Raw genomic sequence first — 16,896 nt, 5'->3', positions numbered from 1 at the left:
GAATATTAAATAGCAGTTCGATAAAGACTTTTATTTGTTCAGATTTGACATAAAAAGAGTATAAAAACTCGAGAAAGCAAGAGATTTAATCATAATAAACTTCTCATCTCTAATCAACAAGTTCATCAGAAAAAAAACAAAATGAATCGTATTTTTGGTTTTTTTACATTAATTTGTGTTGCAATAACAACAACTCAGTATGCCGAAGTGAACGCATGGCCTACAATGGAATAAAAGCTCCTGGCATGGGAGCCGTCTCGTTTAATATGAACGCTGATAAACTAATGAAAACGTTGCCTGAGATGCCAACAGCTCAAGGAGACCCGAACGACGAACCTGAGGATGAGAGTGACGAGGATGAAAATGTCGAAGCTTCTGCCGTCGCTAATTCAGAATCATCTAGTCAAGGACAAAACGAAGATTCAGGAGAATCAAACAACGAATCGTCATCATCATCTAAAGCTAATCAAAATACACCGATTGAAAATAATTCAGCTGACGAATCAGATCGTACAAGCGAAAACACATCATCATCTTCATCTACTGAAGCTGATTCCAATACATCAAATGACGAAGTTGAATCTGCTCGAACAAGTGAAGACACCGATTCACAAGCAAAGGCCTCATCTGAAGCTAAAAGTGACTCGCAATCATCTGAAAAACAAAAGAATAGACCAAAATCAACGAACACAAATACATCAACATCATCGACTAGTTCATCAAAAGGACAAACCGCAAAATCAACAGGACCAACATCAACTAGTTCATCTGCTACTGCTGCTGACTCAAGTTCATCAGGTTCACAGGATGGCTCATCGGGAAACGGAGAGGATGCTTCATCATCATCAACGAATAATGCTTCCAGTGCCGCTTCTTCTTCAGCTTCATCTGCTGGTAAAGGACAAAACAATGGATCAAGGCCATCTAACAACGGACAATCATCATCAGAATCAGCAGGATCAGGATCATCGGCTGCTTCATCTACTGCTGCTACTGGCTCATCAGGTTCATCAGGTTCAGATAACGGTTCCTCAGGCAAAGTAAACAACAGTCAATCATCATCAAGATCATCAGGACCATCAGGATCAGAATCATCGGCTACTGTTTCATCTGCTGCTTCATCCGGTGCTGGCTCAGAATCATCAGGATCACCGGCTGGTTCATCATCTGCTGATGCTGCTTCATCTGCTGCTGCTGGCTCAAGTTCATCTGGTTCATCAGGTTCAGGAAATGCTTCAGATAATGGATCATCAGGCAAAGGAAACAATGCTTCATCTTCATCATCATCATCAAATGGTGGTATAATGGTAATGATGGTGCTGGCTTGCTGCTTCAGCTGCCGCTGCTGCTTCAGCTGCCGCCGCCGCTGCTCTGCTGCCGCTGCTGCTTCAGGATCATCTGCTGGTAAAGGACAAAACAATGGATCAACAGGATCTAACAACGGTTCATCATCATCAGGATCAGGATCATCAACTGGTTCATCTGGTGCTGCTGTTTCGGTGCTGTTGCTGCATCTGCTGCTGCTGGCTCAAGTTCATCTGGTTCATCAGGTTCAGGAAATGCTTCAGATAATGGATCATCAGGCAAAGGAAACAATGCTTCATCTTCATCATCATCATCAAATGGTGGTAATAATGGTAATGATGGTGTTTGTTGCTGCTGCTTCAGCTGCTGCCGCTGCCGCTTCTGCTGCTGCTGCTGCTGCTTCAGGATCATCTGCTGGTAAAGGACAAAACAATGGATCAACAGGATCTAACAACGGTTCATCATCATCAGGATCAGGATCATCAACTGGTTCATCTGGTGCTGCTGCTTCATCCGGTGCTGCTGCTTCATCTGCTGCTGCTGCTGCTGGCTCAAGTTCATCTGGTTCATCAGGTTCAGGAAATGCTTCAGATAATGGATCATCAGGCAAAGGAAACAATGCTTCATCTTCATCATCATCATCAAATGGTGGTAATAATGGTAATGATGGTGCTTCGCTGCTGCTGCTTCAGCTGCCGCTGCCGCTGCTGCTGCTGCTGCTGCTTCAGGATCATCTGCTGGTAAAGGACAAAACAATGGATCAACAGGATCTAACAACGGTTCATCATCATCAGGATCAGGATCATCAACTGGTTCATCTGGTGCTGCTGCTCATCCGGTGCTGCTGCTTCATCTGCTGCTGCTGGCTCAAGTTCATCTGGTTCATCAGGTTCAGGAAATGCTTCAGATAATGGATCATCAAAACAACAATCATCTTCATCATCATCATCAAATGGTGGTAATAATGGTAATGATGGTGCTGCTTGCTGCCGCTGCTTCAGCTGCTTCTGCTGCCGCTGCTGCTTCAGGATCATCTGCTGGTAAAGGACAAAACAATGGATCAACAGGATCTAACAACGGTTCATTCATCAGGATCAGGATCATCAACTGGTTCATCTGGTGCTGCTGCTTCATCCGGTGCTGCTGCTTCATCTGCTGCTGCTGCTGGCTCAAGTTCATCTGGTTCATCAGGTTCAGGAAATGCTTCAGATAATGGATCATCAGGCAAAGGAATCATCAATGCATCATCATAAACTGCCGCTGCTGCTTCAGGATCATCTGCTGGTAAAGGACAAAACAATGGATCAACAGGTCTTGCGGTTCATCATCACCGCTGCATCGCTGCTTCATCTGCTGCTGCTGCTTCAGGATCATCTGCTGGTAAAGGACAAAACAATGGATCAACAGGATCTAACAACGGTTCATCATCATCAGGATCAGGATCATCAACTGGTTCATCTGGTGCTGCTGCTTCATCCGGTGCTGCTGCTTCATCTGCTGCTGCTGGCTCAAGTTCATCAGGTTCAGGAAATGGTTCAGATAATGGATCATCAGGCAAAGGAAACAATGCTTCATCTTCATCATCATCATCAAATGGTGGTAATAATGGTAATGATGGTGCTGCTTCTGCCGCTGCTGCTTCAGCTGCCGCTGCCGCTGCTTCTGCTGCTGCTGCTGCTTCAGGATCATCTGCTGGTAAAGGACAAAACAATGGATCAACAGGATCTAACAACGGTTCATCATCATCAGGATCAGGATCATCAACTGGTTCATCTGGTGCTGCTGCTTCATCCGGTGCTGCTGCTTCATCTGCTGCTGCTGGCTCAAGTTCATCAGGTTCAGGAAATGGTTCAGATAATGGATCATCAGGCAAAGGAAACAATGCTTCATCTTCATCATCATCATCAAATGGTGGTAATGGTGGTAATGATGCTGCTGCTTCATCCGGTGCTGCTGCTTCAGCTGCCGCTGCCGCTGCTTCTGCTGCTGCTGCTGCTGCTGCTTCAGGATCATCTGCTGGTAAAGGACAAAACAATGGAACAACAGGATCTAACAACGGTTCATCATCATCATCAGGATCAGGATCATCAACTGGTTCATCTGGTGCTGCTGCTTCATCCGGTGCTGCTGCTTCATCTGCTGCTGCTGGCTCAAGTTCATCAGGTTCAGGAAATGGTTCAGATAATGGATCATCAGGCAAAGGAAACAATGCTTCATCTTCATCATCATCATCAAATGGTGGTAATAATGGTAATGATGTTGCTTCGCCGCCGCTGCTTCAGCTGCCGCTGCCGCTGCTTCTGCTGCTGCTGCTTCAGGATCATCTGCTGGTAAAGGACAAAACAATGGATCAACAGGATCTAACAACGGTTCATCATCAGGATCAGGATCATCAACTGGTTCATCTGGTGCTGCTTCATCCGGTGCTGCTGCTTCATCTGCTGCTGCTGCTGCTGGCTCAAGTTCATCTGGTTCATCAGGTTCAGGAAATGCTTCAGATAATGGATCATCAGGCAAAGGAAACAATGCTTCATCTTCATCATCATCATCAAATGGTGGTAATAATGGTAATGATGGTGCTGTTGCCGCTGTTGCTTCAGCCGCTGCCGCCGCTGCTGCTGCTGCTGCCTTCAGGATCATCTGCTGGGACAAAACAATGGATCAACAGGATCTAACAACGGTTCATCATCATCAGGATCAGGATCATCAACTGGTTCATCTGGTGCTGCTGCTTCATCCGGTGCTGCTGCTTCATCTGCTGCTGCTGCTGCTGGCTCAAGTTCATCTGGTTCATCAGGTTCAGGAAATGCTTCAGATAATGGATCATCAGGCAAAGGAAACAATGCTTCATCTTCATCATCATCATCAAATGGTGGTAATAATGGTAATGATGGTGCTGCTTCTGCCGCTGCTGCTTCAGCTGCCGCTGCCGCTGCTTCTGCTGCTGCTGCTGCTTCAGGATCATCTGCTGGTAAAGGACAAAACAATGGATCAACAGGATCTAACAACGGTTCATCATCATCAGGATCAGGATCATCAACTGGTTCATCTGGTGCTGCTGCTTCATCCGGTGCTGCTTCATCTGCTGCTGCTGCTGCTGGCTCAAGTTCATCTGGTTCATCAGGTTCAGGAAATGCTTCAGATAATGGATCATCAGGCAAAGGAAACAATGCTTCATCTTCATCATCATCATCAAATGGTGGTAATAATGGTAATGATGGTGCTGCTTCGCTGCTGCTTCAGCTGCCGCTGCCGCTTTCTGCCGCTGCTGCTTCAGGATCATCTGCTGGTAAAGGACAAAACAATGGATCAACAGGATCTAACAACGGTTCATCATCAGGATCAGGATCATCAACTGGTTCATCTGGTGCTGCTGCTTCCGGTGCTGCTGTTCATCTGCTGCTGCTGCTGGCTCAAGTTCATCTGGTTCATCAGGTTCAGGAAATGCTTCAGATAATGGATCATCAGGCAAAGGAAACAATGCTTCATCTTCATCATCATCATCAAATGGTGGTAATAATGGTAATGATGGTGCTGCTTCTGCCGCTGCTGCTTCAGCTGCCGCTGCCGCTGCTTCTGCTGCTGCTGCTTCAGGATCATCTGCTGGTAAAGGACAAAACAATGGATCAACAGGATCTAACAACGGTTCATCATCATCAGGATCAGGATCATCAACTGGTTCATCTGGTGCTGCTGCTTCATCCGCTGCTGCTTCATCTGCTGCTGCTGCTGGCTCAAGTTCATCTGGTTCATCAGGTTCAGGAAATGCTTCAGATAATGGATCATCAGGCAAAGGAAACAATGCTTCATCTTCATCATCATCATCAAATGACGGTAATAATGGTAATGATGGTGCTGCTTCTGCCGCTGCTGCTTCAGCTGCCGCTGCCGCTGCTTCTGCTGCTGCTGCTGCTTCAGGATCATCTGCTGGTAAAGGACAAAACAATGGATCAACAGGATCTAACAACGGTTCATCATCATCAGGATCAGGATCATCAACTGGTTCATCTGGTGCTGCTGCTTCATCCGGTGCTGCTTCATCTGCTGCTGCTGCTGGCTCAAGTTCATCTGGTTCATCAGGTTCAGGAAATGCTTCAGATAATGGATCATCAGGCAAAGGAAACAATGCTTCATCTTCATCATCATCATCAAATGGTGGTAATAATGGTAATGATGGTGCTGCTTGCCGCTGCTGCTTCATGCTGCCGCCTTCTGCTGCTGCTTCAGGATCATCTGCTGGTAAAGGACAAAACAATGGATCAACAGGATCTAACAACGGTTCATCATCATCAGGATCAGGATCATCAACTGGTTCTCTGCTGCTGCTTCATCCGGTGCTGCTGCTTCATCTGCTGCTGCTGGCTCAAGTTCATCTGGTTCATCAGGTTCAGGAAATGCTTCAGATAATGGATCATCAGGCAAAGGAAACAATGCTTCATCTTCATCATCATCATCAAATGGTGGTAATAATGGTAATGATGGTGCTGCTTCTGCCGCTGCTGTTCAGCTGCTGCTGCCGCTGTTTCTGCTGCTGCTGCTTCAGGATCATCTGCTGGTAAAGGACAAAACAATGGATCAACAGGATCTAACAACGGTTCATCATCATCAGGATCAGGATCATCAACTGGTTCATCTGGTGCTGCTGCTTCATCCGGTGCTGCTGCTTCATCTGCTGCTGCTGCTGCTGGCTCAAGTTCATCTGGTTCATCAGGTTCAGGAAATGCTTCAGATAATGGATCATCAGGCAAAGGAAACAATGCTTCATCTTCATCATCATCATCAAATGGTGGTAATAATGGTAATGATGGTGCTGCTTCTGCCGCTGCTGCTTCAGCTGCCGCTGCCGCTGCTTCTGCTGCTGCTGCTTCAGGATCATCTGCTGGTAAAGGACAAAACAATGGATCAACAGGATCTAACAACGGTTCATCATCATCAGGATCAGGATCATCAACTGGTTCATCTGGTGCTGCTGCTTCATCCGGTGCTGCTGCTTCATCTGCTGCTGCTGGCTCAAGTTCATCTGGTTCATCAGGTTCAGGAAATGCTTCAGATAATGGATCATCAGGCAAAGGAAACAATGCTTCATCTTCATCATCATCATCAAATGGTGGTAATAATGGTAATGATGTGCTGCTTCGCTGCTGCTGCTTCAGCTGCCGCTGCCGCTGCTTCTGCTGCTGCTGCTGCTTCAGGATCATCTGCTGGTAAAGGACAAAACAATGGATCAACAGGATCTAACAACGGTTCATCATCATCAGGATCAGGATCATCAACTGGTTCATCTGGTGCTGCTGCTTCATCCGGTGCTGCTGCTTCATCTGCTGCTGCTGCTGCTGGCTCAAGTTCATCTGGTTCATCAGGTTCAGGAAATGCTTCAGATAATGGATCATCAGGCAAAGGAAACAATGCTTCATCTTCATCATCATCATCAAATGGTGGTAATGGTAATGATGGTGCTGCTTCTGCCGCTGCTGCTTCAGCTGCCGCTGCTGCTGCTTCTGCTGCTGCTGCTGCTTCAGGATCATCTGCTGGTAAAGGACAAAACAATGGATCAACAGGATCTAACAACGGTTCATCATCATCAGGATCAGGATCATCAACTGGTTCATCTGGTGCTGCTGTCATCCGGTGCTGCTGCTTCATCTGCTGCTGCTGCTGCTGCTGGCTCAAGTTCATCTGGTTCATCAGGTTCAGGAAATGCTTCAGATAATGGATCATCAGGCAAAGGAAACAATGCTTCATCTTCATCATCATCATCAAATGGTGGTAATAATGGTAATGATGGTGCTGCTTCTGCCGCTGCTGCTTCAGCTGCCGCTGCCGCTGCTTCTGCTGCTGCTGCTGCTTCAGGATCATCTGCTGGTAAAGGACAAAACAATGGATCAACAGGATCTAACAACGGTTCATCATCATCAGGATCAGGATCATCAACTGGTTCATCTGGTGCTGCTGCTTCATCCGGTGCTGCTGCTTCATCTGCTGCTGCTGCTGCTGGCTCAAGTTCATCTGGTTCATCAGGTTCAGGAAATGCTTCAGATAATGGATCATCAGGCAAAGGAAACAATGCTTCATCATCATCATCATCATCAAATGGTGGTAATAATGGTAATGATGTGCTGTTTCTGCCGCTGCTGCTTCAGCTGCCGCTGCTGCTGCTTCTGCTGCTGCTTCAGGATCATCTGCTGGTAAAGGACAAAACAATGGATCAACAGGATCTAACAACGGTTCATCATCATCAGGATCAGGATCATCAACTGGTTCATCTGGTGCTGCTGCTTCATCCTGCTGCTTGCATCTGCTGCTGCTGCTGGCTCAAGTTCATCTGGTTCATCAGGTTCAGGAAATGCTTCAGATAATGGATCATCAGGCAAAGGAAACAATGCTTCATCTTCATCATCATCATCAAATGGTGGTAATAATGGTAATGATGGTGCTGCTTCGCCGCTGCTGCTTCAGCCGCCGCTGCTGCTTCCTGCTGCTGCTTCAGGATCATCTGCTGGTAAAGGACAAAACAATGGATCAACAGGATCTAACAACGGTTCATCATCATCAGGATCAGGATCATCAACTGGTTCATCTGGTGCTGCTGCTTCATCCGGTGCTGCTGCTTCATCTGCTGCTGCTGGCTCAAGTTCATCTGGTTCATCAGGTTCAGGAAATGCTTCAGATAATGGATCATCAGGCAAAGGAAACAATGCTTCATCTTCATCATCATCATCAAATGGTGGTAATAATGGTAATGATGGTGCTGCTTCTGCCGCTGCTGCTTCAGCTGCCGCTGCTGCTGTTTCTGCTGCTGCTGCTCAGGATCATCTGCTGGTAAAGGAAACAATGGATCAACAGGATCTAACAACGGTTCATCATCATCAGGATCAGGATCATCAACTGGTTCATCTGGTGCTGCTGCTTCATCCGGTGCTGCTGCTTCATCTGCTGCTGCTGGCTCAAGTTCATCTGGTTCATCAGGTTCAGGAAATGCTTCAGATAATGGATCATCAGGCAAAGGAAACAATGCTTCATCTTCATCATCATCATCAAATGGTGGTAATAATGGTAATGATGGTGCTGCTTCTGCCGCTGCTGCTTCAGCTGCCGCTGCCGCTGCTTCTGCTGCTGCTGCTGCTTCAGGATCATCTGCTGGTAAAGGACAAAACAATGGATCAACAGGATCTAACAACGGTTCATCATCATCAGGATCAGGATCATCAACTGGTTCATCTTGCTGCTGCTTCATCCGGTGCTGCTGCTTCATCTGCTGCTGCTGCTGCTGGCTCAAGTTCATCTGGTTCATCAGGTTCAGGAAATGCTTCAGATAATGGATCATCAGGCAAAGGAAACAATGCTTCATCTTCATCATCATCATCATGGTGGTAATAATGGTAATGATGGTGCTGCTTCTGCTGCTGCTTCAGCTGCCGCTGCCGCTGCTTCCTGCTGCTGCTTCAGGATCATCTGCTGGTAAAGGACAAAACAATGGATCAACAGGATCTAACAACGGTTCATCATCATCAGGATCAGGATCATCAACTGGTTCTGGTGCTGCTGCTTCATCCGGTGCTGCTGCTTCATCTGCTGCTGCTGCTGGCTCAAGTTCATCTGGTTCATCAGGTTCTGGAAGATAATGGATCATCAGGCAAAGGAAACAATGCTTCATCTTCATCATCATCATCAAATGGTGGTAATAATGGTAATGATGGTGGTCTGCCGCTGCTTCAGCCGCCGCTTTCTGCTGCTCTGCTGCTTTGATCATCTGCTGGTAAAGGACAAAACAATGGATCAACAGGATCTAACAACGGTTCATCATCATCAGGATCAGGATCATCAACTGGTTCATCTGGTGCTGCTGCTTCATCCGGTGCTGCTGCTTCATCTGCTGCTGCTGCTGGCTCAAGTTCATCTGGTTCATCAGGTTCAGGAAATGCTTCAGATAATGGATCATCAGGCAAAGGAAAACTTCATCTTCATCATCATCATCAAATGGTGGTAATAATGGTAATGGTGCTGCTTCTGCCGCTGCTGCTTCAGCTCGCCGCTGCTTCTGCTGCTGCTGCTGCTTCAGGATCATCTGCTGGTAAAGGACAAAACAATGGATCAACAGGATCTAACAACGTTCATCATCATCAGGATCAGGATCATCAACTGGTTCATCTGGTGCTGCTGCTTCATCCGGTGCTGCTTCATCTGCTGCTGCTGCTGCTGGCTCAAGTTCATCTGGTTCATCAGGTTCAGGAAATGCTTCAGATAATGGATCATCAGGCAAAGGAAACAATGCTTCATCTTCATCATCATCATCAAATGGTAATAATGGTAATGATGGTGCTGCTTCTGCCGCTGCTGCTTCAGCTGCCGCTGCTGCTGCTTGCTGCTGCTGCTTCAGGATCATCTGCTGGTAAAGGACAAAACAATGGATCAACAGGATCTAACAACGGTTCATCATCATCAGGATCAGGATCATCAACTGGTTCATCTGGTGCTGCTTCATCCGGTGCTGCTTCATCTGCTGCTGGCTCAAGTTCATCTGGTTCATCAGGTTCAGGAAATGCTTCAGATAATGGATCATCAGGCAAAGGAAACAATGCTTCATCTTCATCATCATCATCAAATGGTGGTAATAATGGTAATGATGGTGCTGCTTCTGCCGCTGCTGCTTCAGCTGCCGCTGCTGCTTCAGGATCATCTGCTGGTAAAGGACAAAACAATGGATCAACAGGATCTAACAACGGTTCATCATCATCAGGATCAGGATCATCAACTGGTTCATCTGGTGCTGCTGCTTCATCCGGTGCTGCTGCTTCATCTGCTGCTGCTGCTGCTGGCTCAAGTTCATCTGGTTCATCAGGTTCAGGAAATGCTTCAGATAATGGATCATCAGGCAAAGGAAACAATGCTTCATCATCATCATCATCATCAAATGGTGGTAATAATGGTAATGATGGTGCTGCTTCTGCCGCTGCTGCTTCAGCTGCCGCTGCCGCTGCTTCTGCTGCCGCTGCTGCTTCAGGATCATCTGCTGGTAAAGGACAAAACAATGGATCAACAGGATCTAACAACGGTTCATCATCATCAGGATCAGGATCATCAACTGGTTCATCTGGTGCTGCTGCTTCATCCGGTGCTGCTGCTTCATCTGCTGCTGCTGGCTCAAGTTCATCTGGTTCATCAGGTTCAGGAAATGCTTCAGATAATGGATCATCAGGCAAAGGAAACAATGCTTCATCTTCATCATCATCATCAAATGGTGGTAATAATGGTAATGATGGTGCTTCTGCCGCTGCTCTGCCGCTTTCTGCCGCTGCTGTTTCAGGATCATCTGCGGTAAAGGACAAAACAATGGATCAACAGGATCTAACAACGGTTCATCATCATCAGGATCAGGATCATCAACTGGTTCATCTGGTGCTGCTGCTTCATCCGGTGCTGCTGCTTCATCTGCTGCTGCTGCTGGCTCAAGTTCATCTGGTTCATCAGGTTCAGGAAATGCTTCAGATAATGGATCATCAGGCAAAGGAACAATGCTTCATCATCATCATCATCATCAAATGGTGGTAATAATGGTAATGATGGTGCTGTTTCTGCCGCTGCTGCTTCAGCTGCCGCTGCCGCTGCTCTGCTGCTGCTGCTTCAGGATCATCTGCTGGTAAAGGACAAAACAATGGATCAACAGGATCTAACAACGGTTCATCATCATCAGGATCAGGATCATCAACTGGTTCATCTGGTGCTGCTGCTTCATCCGGTGCTGCTGCTTCATCTGCTGCTGCTGGCTCAAGTTCATCTGGTTCATCAGGTTCAGGAAACGCTTCAGATTCTAGATCTTCAATAGATTATGAAACCGTTTCACATGCAGCCGGATCTAGCATGTTCGATCGTGCTTATTTATCATCCTTTGTTAACTCACAGGGGCAAACTTGTTACTGTTACGCCTAAAATTAGCTGTCTTAAATAATGTTTCAATAAAATCATTTAAATGATAAATAATTGCTTCTATATTTATTAAGATTAGAACTTTTATGTTCTTTGTTCATCAGGTGATTTAGGGATTTTTCGGAAATCATGAGATTATACTGTTGAATTATCTTCCATTGTATGTTGCAAAAAAATTTACTAGAGTTTTGTAGCATTACAGAGATAAATAAGACAGAAAATAAAATCTTAGCATTGGAATATTTATTATATATTGATAATTATCGCGAAACTATTAATAAATCTCCACGTCTGGTACTGGTATTGCAATCAGCTCTCACGCTTAATTAGTAAAGTTGGATTTTCATTCTGATTTGCAGGGATAGAATGTATTAAGAGAATCATTTAGTTTAAATTTCTACATTGTATGAAAACAAGATGCAGGAATTATGTGTTTAAAACAATTTTCAATATGTACTATTTATTAGCTTCTAAAGTAAAGTTGATAAAGGAATGAATAGCCATTACGGTAAGCCTCCGAAGGCTTCACTATCGTAAAAATAGTATCAAGAGTGAGTACCACTCTTTTAGGGGATGGAGAGATTTAAATTCTAAGGAATATAATAACGATAGATTATTAATATTTATAATTAAGTAACAAAATTTGCGTTTTTTGTCAAGAAAAATTTGACATATTCCTCTTAGGCTTGCTGAAAATGGTCCGTAACAAATGAGTATTAATCAGTAAGTCTTGAATCTAATTGTTCCTCATCGGCCAGCCATGGAAGAAAAAACATCGTTCTAGAAATTTTTCGATATAGCTGTAGAAAACTTTCATTTTCTCCATAGACTCCTATGTAAAAATGGATTTTTGATTATCTGTATCTTCTGAACCAAAAGTTTCCGCATCATTTCCATCCATATGTATGACCTATATGTTGAGGGCTATACACTGAAAAAGTATTAAGACGATTTGCGAACGGTGGTGTTCTAGAGTCTTACCGATTTGAATAAAAAATTCAAAACTCTTTGTATTCACAATCATTAAAAATACTCGGAAGCATAAAAATAGCAATTACTGTCCATGAGATTCCATGAGATTGTTGTTAATTATTCGATTGATAAAACGCGGGGGTCGAGAAAAAAGTTATTGAGTATATTTGAGTTCGCCATAAAAAGTAGGTCCAGAAAAATAAGGTCTGATTGGTGCATCATGGTGTCAAAAAAGTTACGTTTAATTCACAAGGGAAAAATATTTTTTTTATTCTGATCAGTCCGTTCGACATAGCTCACCAAGAGCTTTCGATTGATACCTATTTCGAAAAATTCGGAAAAGTTCAGCAAAAAATCCCACATTTTGGCTATCCTACTTTGATGTTAACCAATTTGTTAACCATCATCGTCACATTTTCATTCTGTATCACCTCGATGATAGAATAAGATTGTGGTTCAATAAATGGTTATAAAAGATGATCCAGATGATTTAATGTGCCCAAAACTAAGTTCTTTTTACTATTATGTTAAATTTTTTAATATTTTCTATTCTCACCCAACATGATATCTAGTGTATTGATTGTTTTCCGATTTTCTCAGTCAAACGTGAAAATATTAATCAAATTTTTGTGTTTTGTTTTTTTCAATAAAAAGAAACAATTTAATTTTCTAAATTATACAGGGCGTTTTTTTATCCACTACGGCTAATACACTGCATATTGCCAGAACTAAGATCATATGAATGTCAGACTTGACCAGAAGACTGAACAGAATAGAAGCGCTCGACCCTGTATTAAAATTCACATTTTAATTGCTATAATAATCGGGTGATTGTGTACGAACAATAAAAATGATGTGGGTTAATATTTGGTCAACAATAGTAATTAGAAAAATGATTAATTGTGAAAGGAAATTTAATCTTTAAAATTGATTAACAGATTACAGAACTATTAATAGTTACAATTTTTATCCTGCAAAGAAATCTGATTGCACTTTTAATAGAGAGGTTTTTAATTAGAAATTAGATCAAACAAATTGACTGAATCTTTTCTTCTTGCTGGAATTGTTAATGTTAATTCGGGTTGATAATTAATTTAGTTAATATTAGTCACTATTCATCAGAATCTTGATCATCTTCAATTGACCCAATTAGATACATAATCAACCAGAGCTGCTTTAATTAACTTGCGAACATCTGGAGTATTGCACAGCAATGGATTCAATTGTGGACGCGAACTGAATGAACTTGATTGTGAAATGCAAGCTTGAGAAATAAAATCGAGCTGTGATTAGTTGGACACTTTACAAGCGTACCGATTAAATTGCCTGACGATGAAGTTTTGCAAAGATAGAATTTGTCACAATCAACTTCAAATTGGATCGATTATGTTTATCTTCTTTTTCTTGACTGTTTGGTGTCGTTGATTTGTCTTCTTATCGGGGTTCTGTCATCATCGACGATGGTGTTTATTGTGACTCGTTGTTTGCTGTCTTTTGCTCCGTTGTGGATGTTGGTACTTTCAGCTTTGGTTGTAGGAGATTCAGAACTTGGTTCTGAACTTGAACCTTCGGTTTCATGTTGAGCTGATGTTGTAGACGGAGTCCAACTTGGAGAAGGCGATTCAGCCAAAGTTGGTGCACTGGATGTTGTCGTTGTTGTTTCGCGAGTACTTTGACTAACTTGTGTTTCTGAAACCGATTCTCTCGTAGCAAGTGAAGGTTTTTCCGTCGTAGATCACTCTCTTCATGTTAATTTCTAATTAAATACAAGAACAAAACAGAAAAGGTGATTTAAGTTGGAAAACAATTGAAGAAGAAGATTAATCGACAACTAATAACAATGAAAAAGATGTTCAAACTATACTTGGTTTAATATTCGCCAAACCTTCAGCAAAAGCATGATTAGTTTTACTTCAGTTGAAATAGATCAGGGTATTGAGAGTGGAAGAGCTTAGCTGGAAATTGGAAATGGATCCATAGGTGGATAAAAATAAAAGTTATTTTGATAATTACAACCAAAAGGAGAAGAAACGTGAACTTGGTTTAAGGAAAAATTGAGTTTCGTCTTCCACTTAATTTGTCCACATCTTTTCGACATCATCATCATGTCACTTAAACTTGGACAATTGAAAATCATTATGATCAACTGTTAGTCACTAGAAAGAGACAAAATAAATAGAAAAAGGTCAATTAATCACGCGCGAAGTAAACTTTTTGACCAAACATTAAATTACTCTAATTACTTTAATTACCATTAAATGTTCTTTTTTTCATTTGCTTTTGATTTAGTTTGAGATAGACATTAAATTTTCAAAATTCTTTAAAGCATTTATAAGTGTTAATTTCTTCGAATCAGTTATTGTTATCAAATCGTTTGTATTACTTGCGTAAAGATGGGCAGGGAAATTTAGTGAAGCGCAGCGAGGGAAGATGGATGTGGCGATAATGACCTACGACGACATAGGAGAGGTCAATCTTGAGGCCTTAACCGAAAAGGTAAATTTAATACGCGCTCCCGGTAAACTCATAATATACATTTCAAAAATGCGCAAATATTTGATGAAAGGATTCAATGATAAAGCTGATGGCCGCCCTAAATATTGTTCACAATTACAATAACTGTTCAGTGATGGGATCAGTTCGCGAACAAATTTCGAATTTTGAGCTGCACTTAGCCCAAACTTCATTTGAAGCGAAGCCACAAACCAAAGTGATCGAACCAATAAGTTCTACCTATCATATTTTTTATGCCCCAAATATAAATTTACTTCCACCCACCGACTAATCAACTTCCCCATTGTCCCCTTTTTTTAACTTTCATTTGAGTTTCTATTTTCATTTTTTATTTTTAAATAAACAATTTTCTTGAACACAAATATTGTTGCCTGGGGACATGGAAATCATCATTGTTTTCTACACTTAGAATTACTACTTATGTATTACTAGTTATGTTAGAGTTGTGAATTAAATCAAAGATTTAGCTTATTTGATTAATCAAAAAGTTCTGTATCCTGGAGGGAAGAGTAAATTAAGAGATTTCTTTGTGACTTGAGTGGCAAATTACCAGCCCAATCGATAGTAAAACTCAATCAATTGTTCAGAAAGTTAATTTGTGTGTTTAGATTCGAATTGCTTTTGAACGGTTTTTATGCACGACCATATTGGCCTTCACCGATTGCATGTTGATATACAAGTTTATGACATTTAGTGTAATTGATTTCATACAATTTTTTAGATAGAAAATTATCTTGTCTACTTGTTATAACTAGTATTTTGGATTTAATTGATGCTCGATTGGTTTGGATTCGCATCATTATCTGGTGCGAATGACTGGAGTTGATTTAGATTCAGATACAGATTTTTGATCTGATTTGCTGAGTTTTAAGATGGACAGACCTTTGCGATGAAGTGCTTCACATATTTTCATATTTTTTGTTGTGCTCTTCGTTGACATTTTGGCTAAATTTTGGGCAAAAAGTAATGACCCATAGAAATCAGCAATGTTTTGAACACTTATTATCTCATTGGCAAAGTTAAAAATTTTCTCGTATTGCTTTAGCGTTTGGCTGATTCATTTTTAGCCAAATTAAGAATTTGAAGTTGAGCGACAATCATTAGTTGTTTTTTGTCAGGTTTGAGATCAACAACATCAGCGAGCAAGAATTCTTATCCTTGTAGATTATTGGAAATAAATGGAAAATTGACAAATAAATGAATCGATCAGAAAATTTTCTGACAATAAAAATCAAATTCATGAAGAACATGTCAACTTAGTTTGCGATCCAAAGTACATTCAAATTGATCAGCTCGCTGTAAATGCCGTAAATATCAAGAATGTGCAATAGATGAAACCTGATTAATTTCAAAGTTGATGATGATGGTTAATCAATATCGTCATTTATCACCAATTATCAATGATAACATTGAACAGATAAACCGGAAGCTAATGAATATTTTATCTTCATGTATAATCAGTCAGTTTACTTTCCTTGGATTAGTAGAGAAGTAATACAAATTATAATAATCAACCGATTCCGTATACATGTAAGATTTGTTGTCGAGGCTTCAGACAAACTAGCTTAGTAAAATGAACAACGATCGAAAAAATATTTGTTGCCTCTTTTTCGCAATGTTATTCGTTATTTTGGCCAATCTATTACCTTTATCTGCACGGATTCCATTTTTCTTGCAAATTTTCACTAAAGAATATTCTAATGGCTGGTACAATCTAAAGATATATACTTTGCCTCACAATTTGTGGCCGAAGTACCATTCTCACTATTCTTATCGTTAATTTGTATCACTGGTCAATTCTATTCCACTTCTCAGCCATTTGATCGGCTCTTTGATACTATCATAGTTTTCTTAGCGACTTTCTTAGTCGCCCAACTTAATGGATTAGCTATTGGTATTTTATTGATGGATCATAATATCTTCCATATTAACTGCACTAAATACTTTGATTCCGATGCTACTTTTGTCCGGATTTTTTGTACACATAAGCAAAATGCCATACACAGACCAGATAGTTTCTTAATCAATCAGATGCATTAATCGATTCAATTATCGCAAGTTTGGACGGGCCTTTTTTAATAAGAGGCAGAGAATCATGAAATTTTATCAGATTACTGATCAACACTATTATCAATCAATTCTAAAGCTCATCACCTCTGCTGAAATATTGTTCAATGTCAT

The 16,896-nt window shown here is 41.9% G+C and overlaps 1 protein-coding gene across 1 annotated transcript; it reads left to right on the top strand.

Moving 5' to 3' along the window:
• Positions 1-215: 215 nt before the first annotated feature.
• LOC128387679 (uncharacterized protein DDB_G0271670-like) lies at positions 216-11,232 on the top strand. The gene is made up of 2 exons (XM_053346922.1): positions 216-1,154; positions 11,206-11,232. The coding sequence occupies exons 1-2, from the start codon at positions 216-218 to the stop codon at positions 11,230-11,232; spliced, it is 966 nt and encodes a 321-aa protein (XP_053202897.1).
• Positions 11,233-16,896: the final 5,664 nt, after the last annotated feature.

The sequence above is a fragment of the Panonychus citri genome, unplaced genomic scaffold, assembly GCF_014898815.1.
Source record: "Panonychus citri isolate SS breed McGregor unplaced genomic scaffold, ASM1489881v1 Contig00092, whole genome shotgun sequence".
Classification (NCBI taxonomy): Eukaryota; Metazoa; Arthropoda; class Arachnida; order Trombidiformes; family Tetranychidae; genus Panonychus; species Panonychus citri.
The sequence above is the reverse complement of the archived record's forward strand: the minus strand, read 5'-3'. Positions and strand labels throughout refer to the sequence as shown.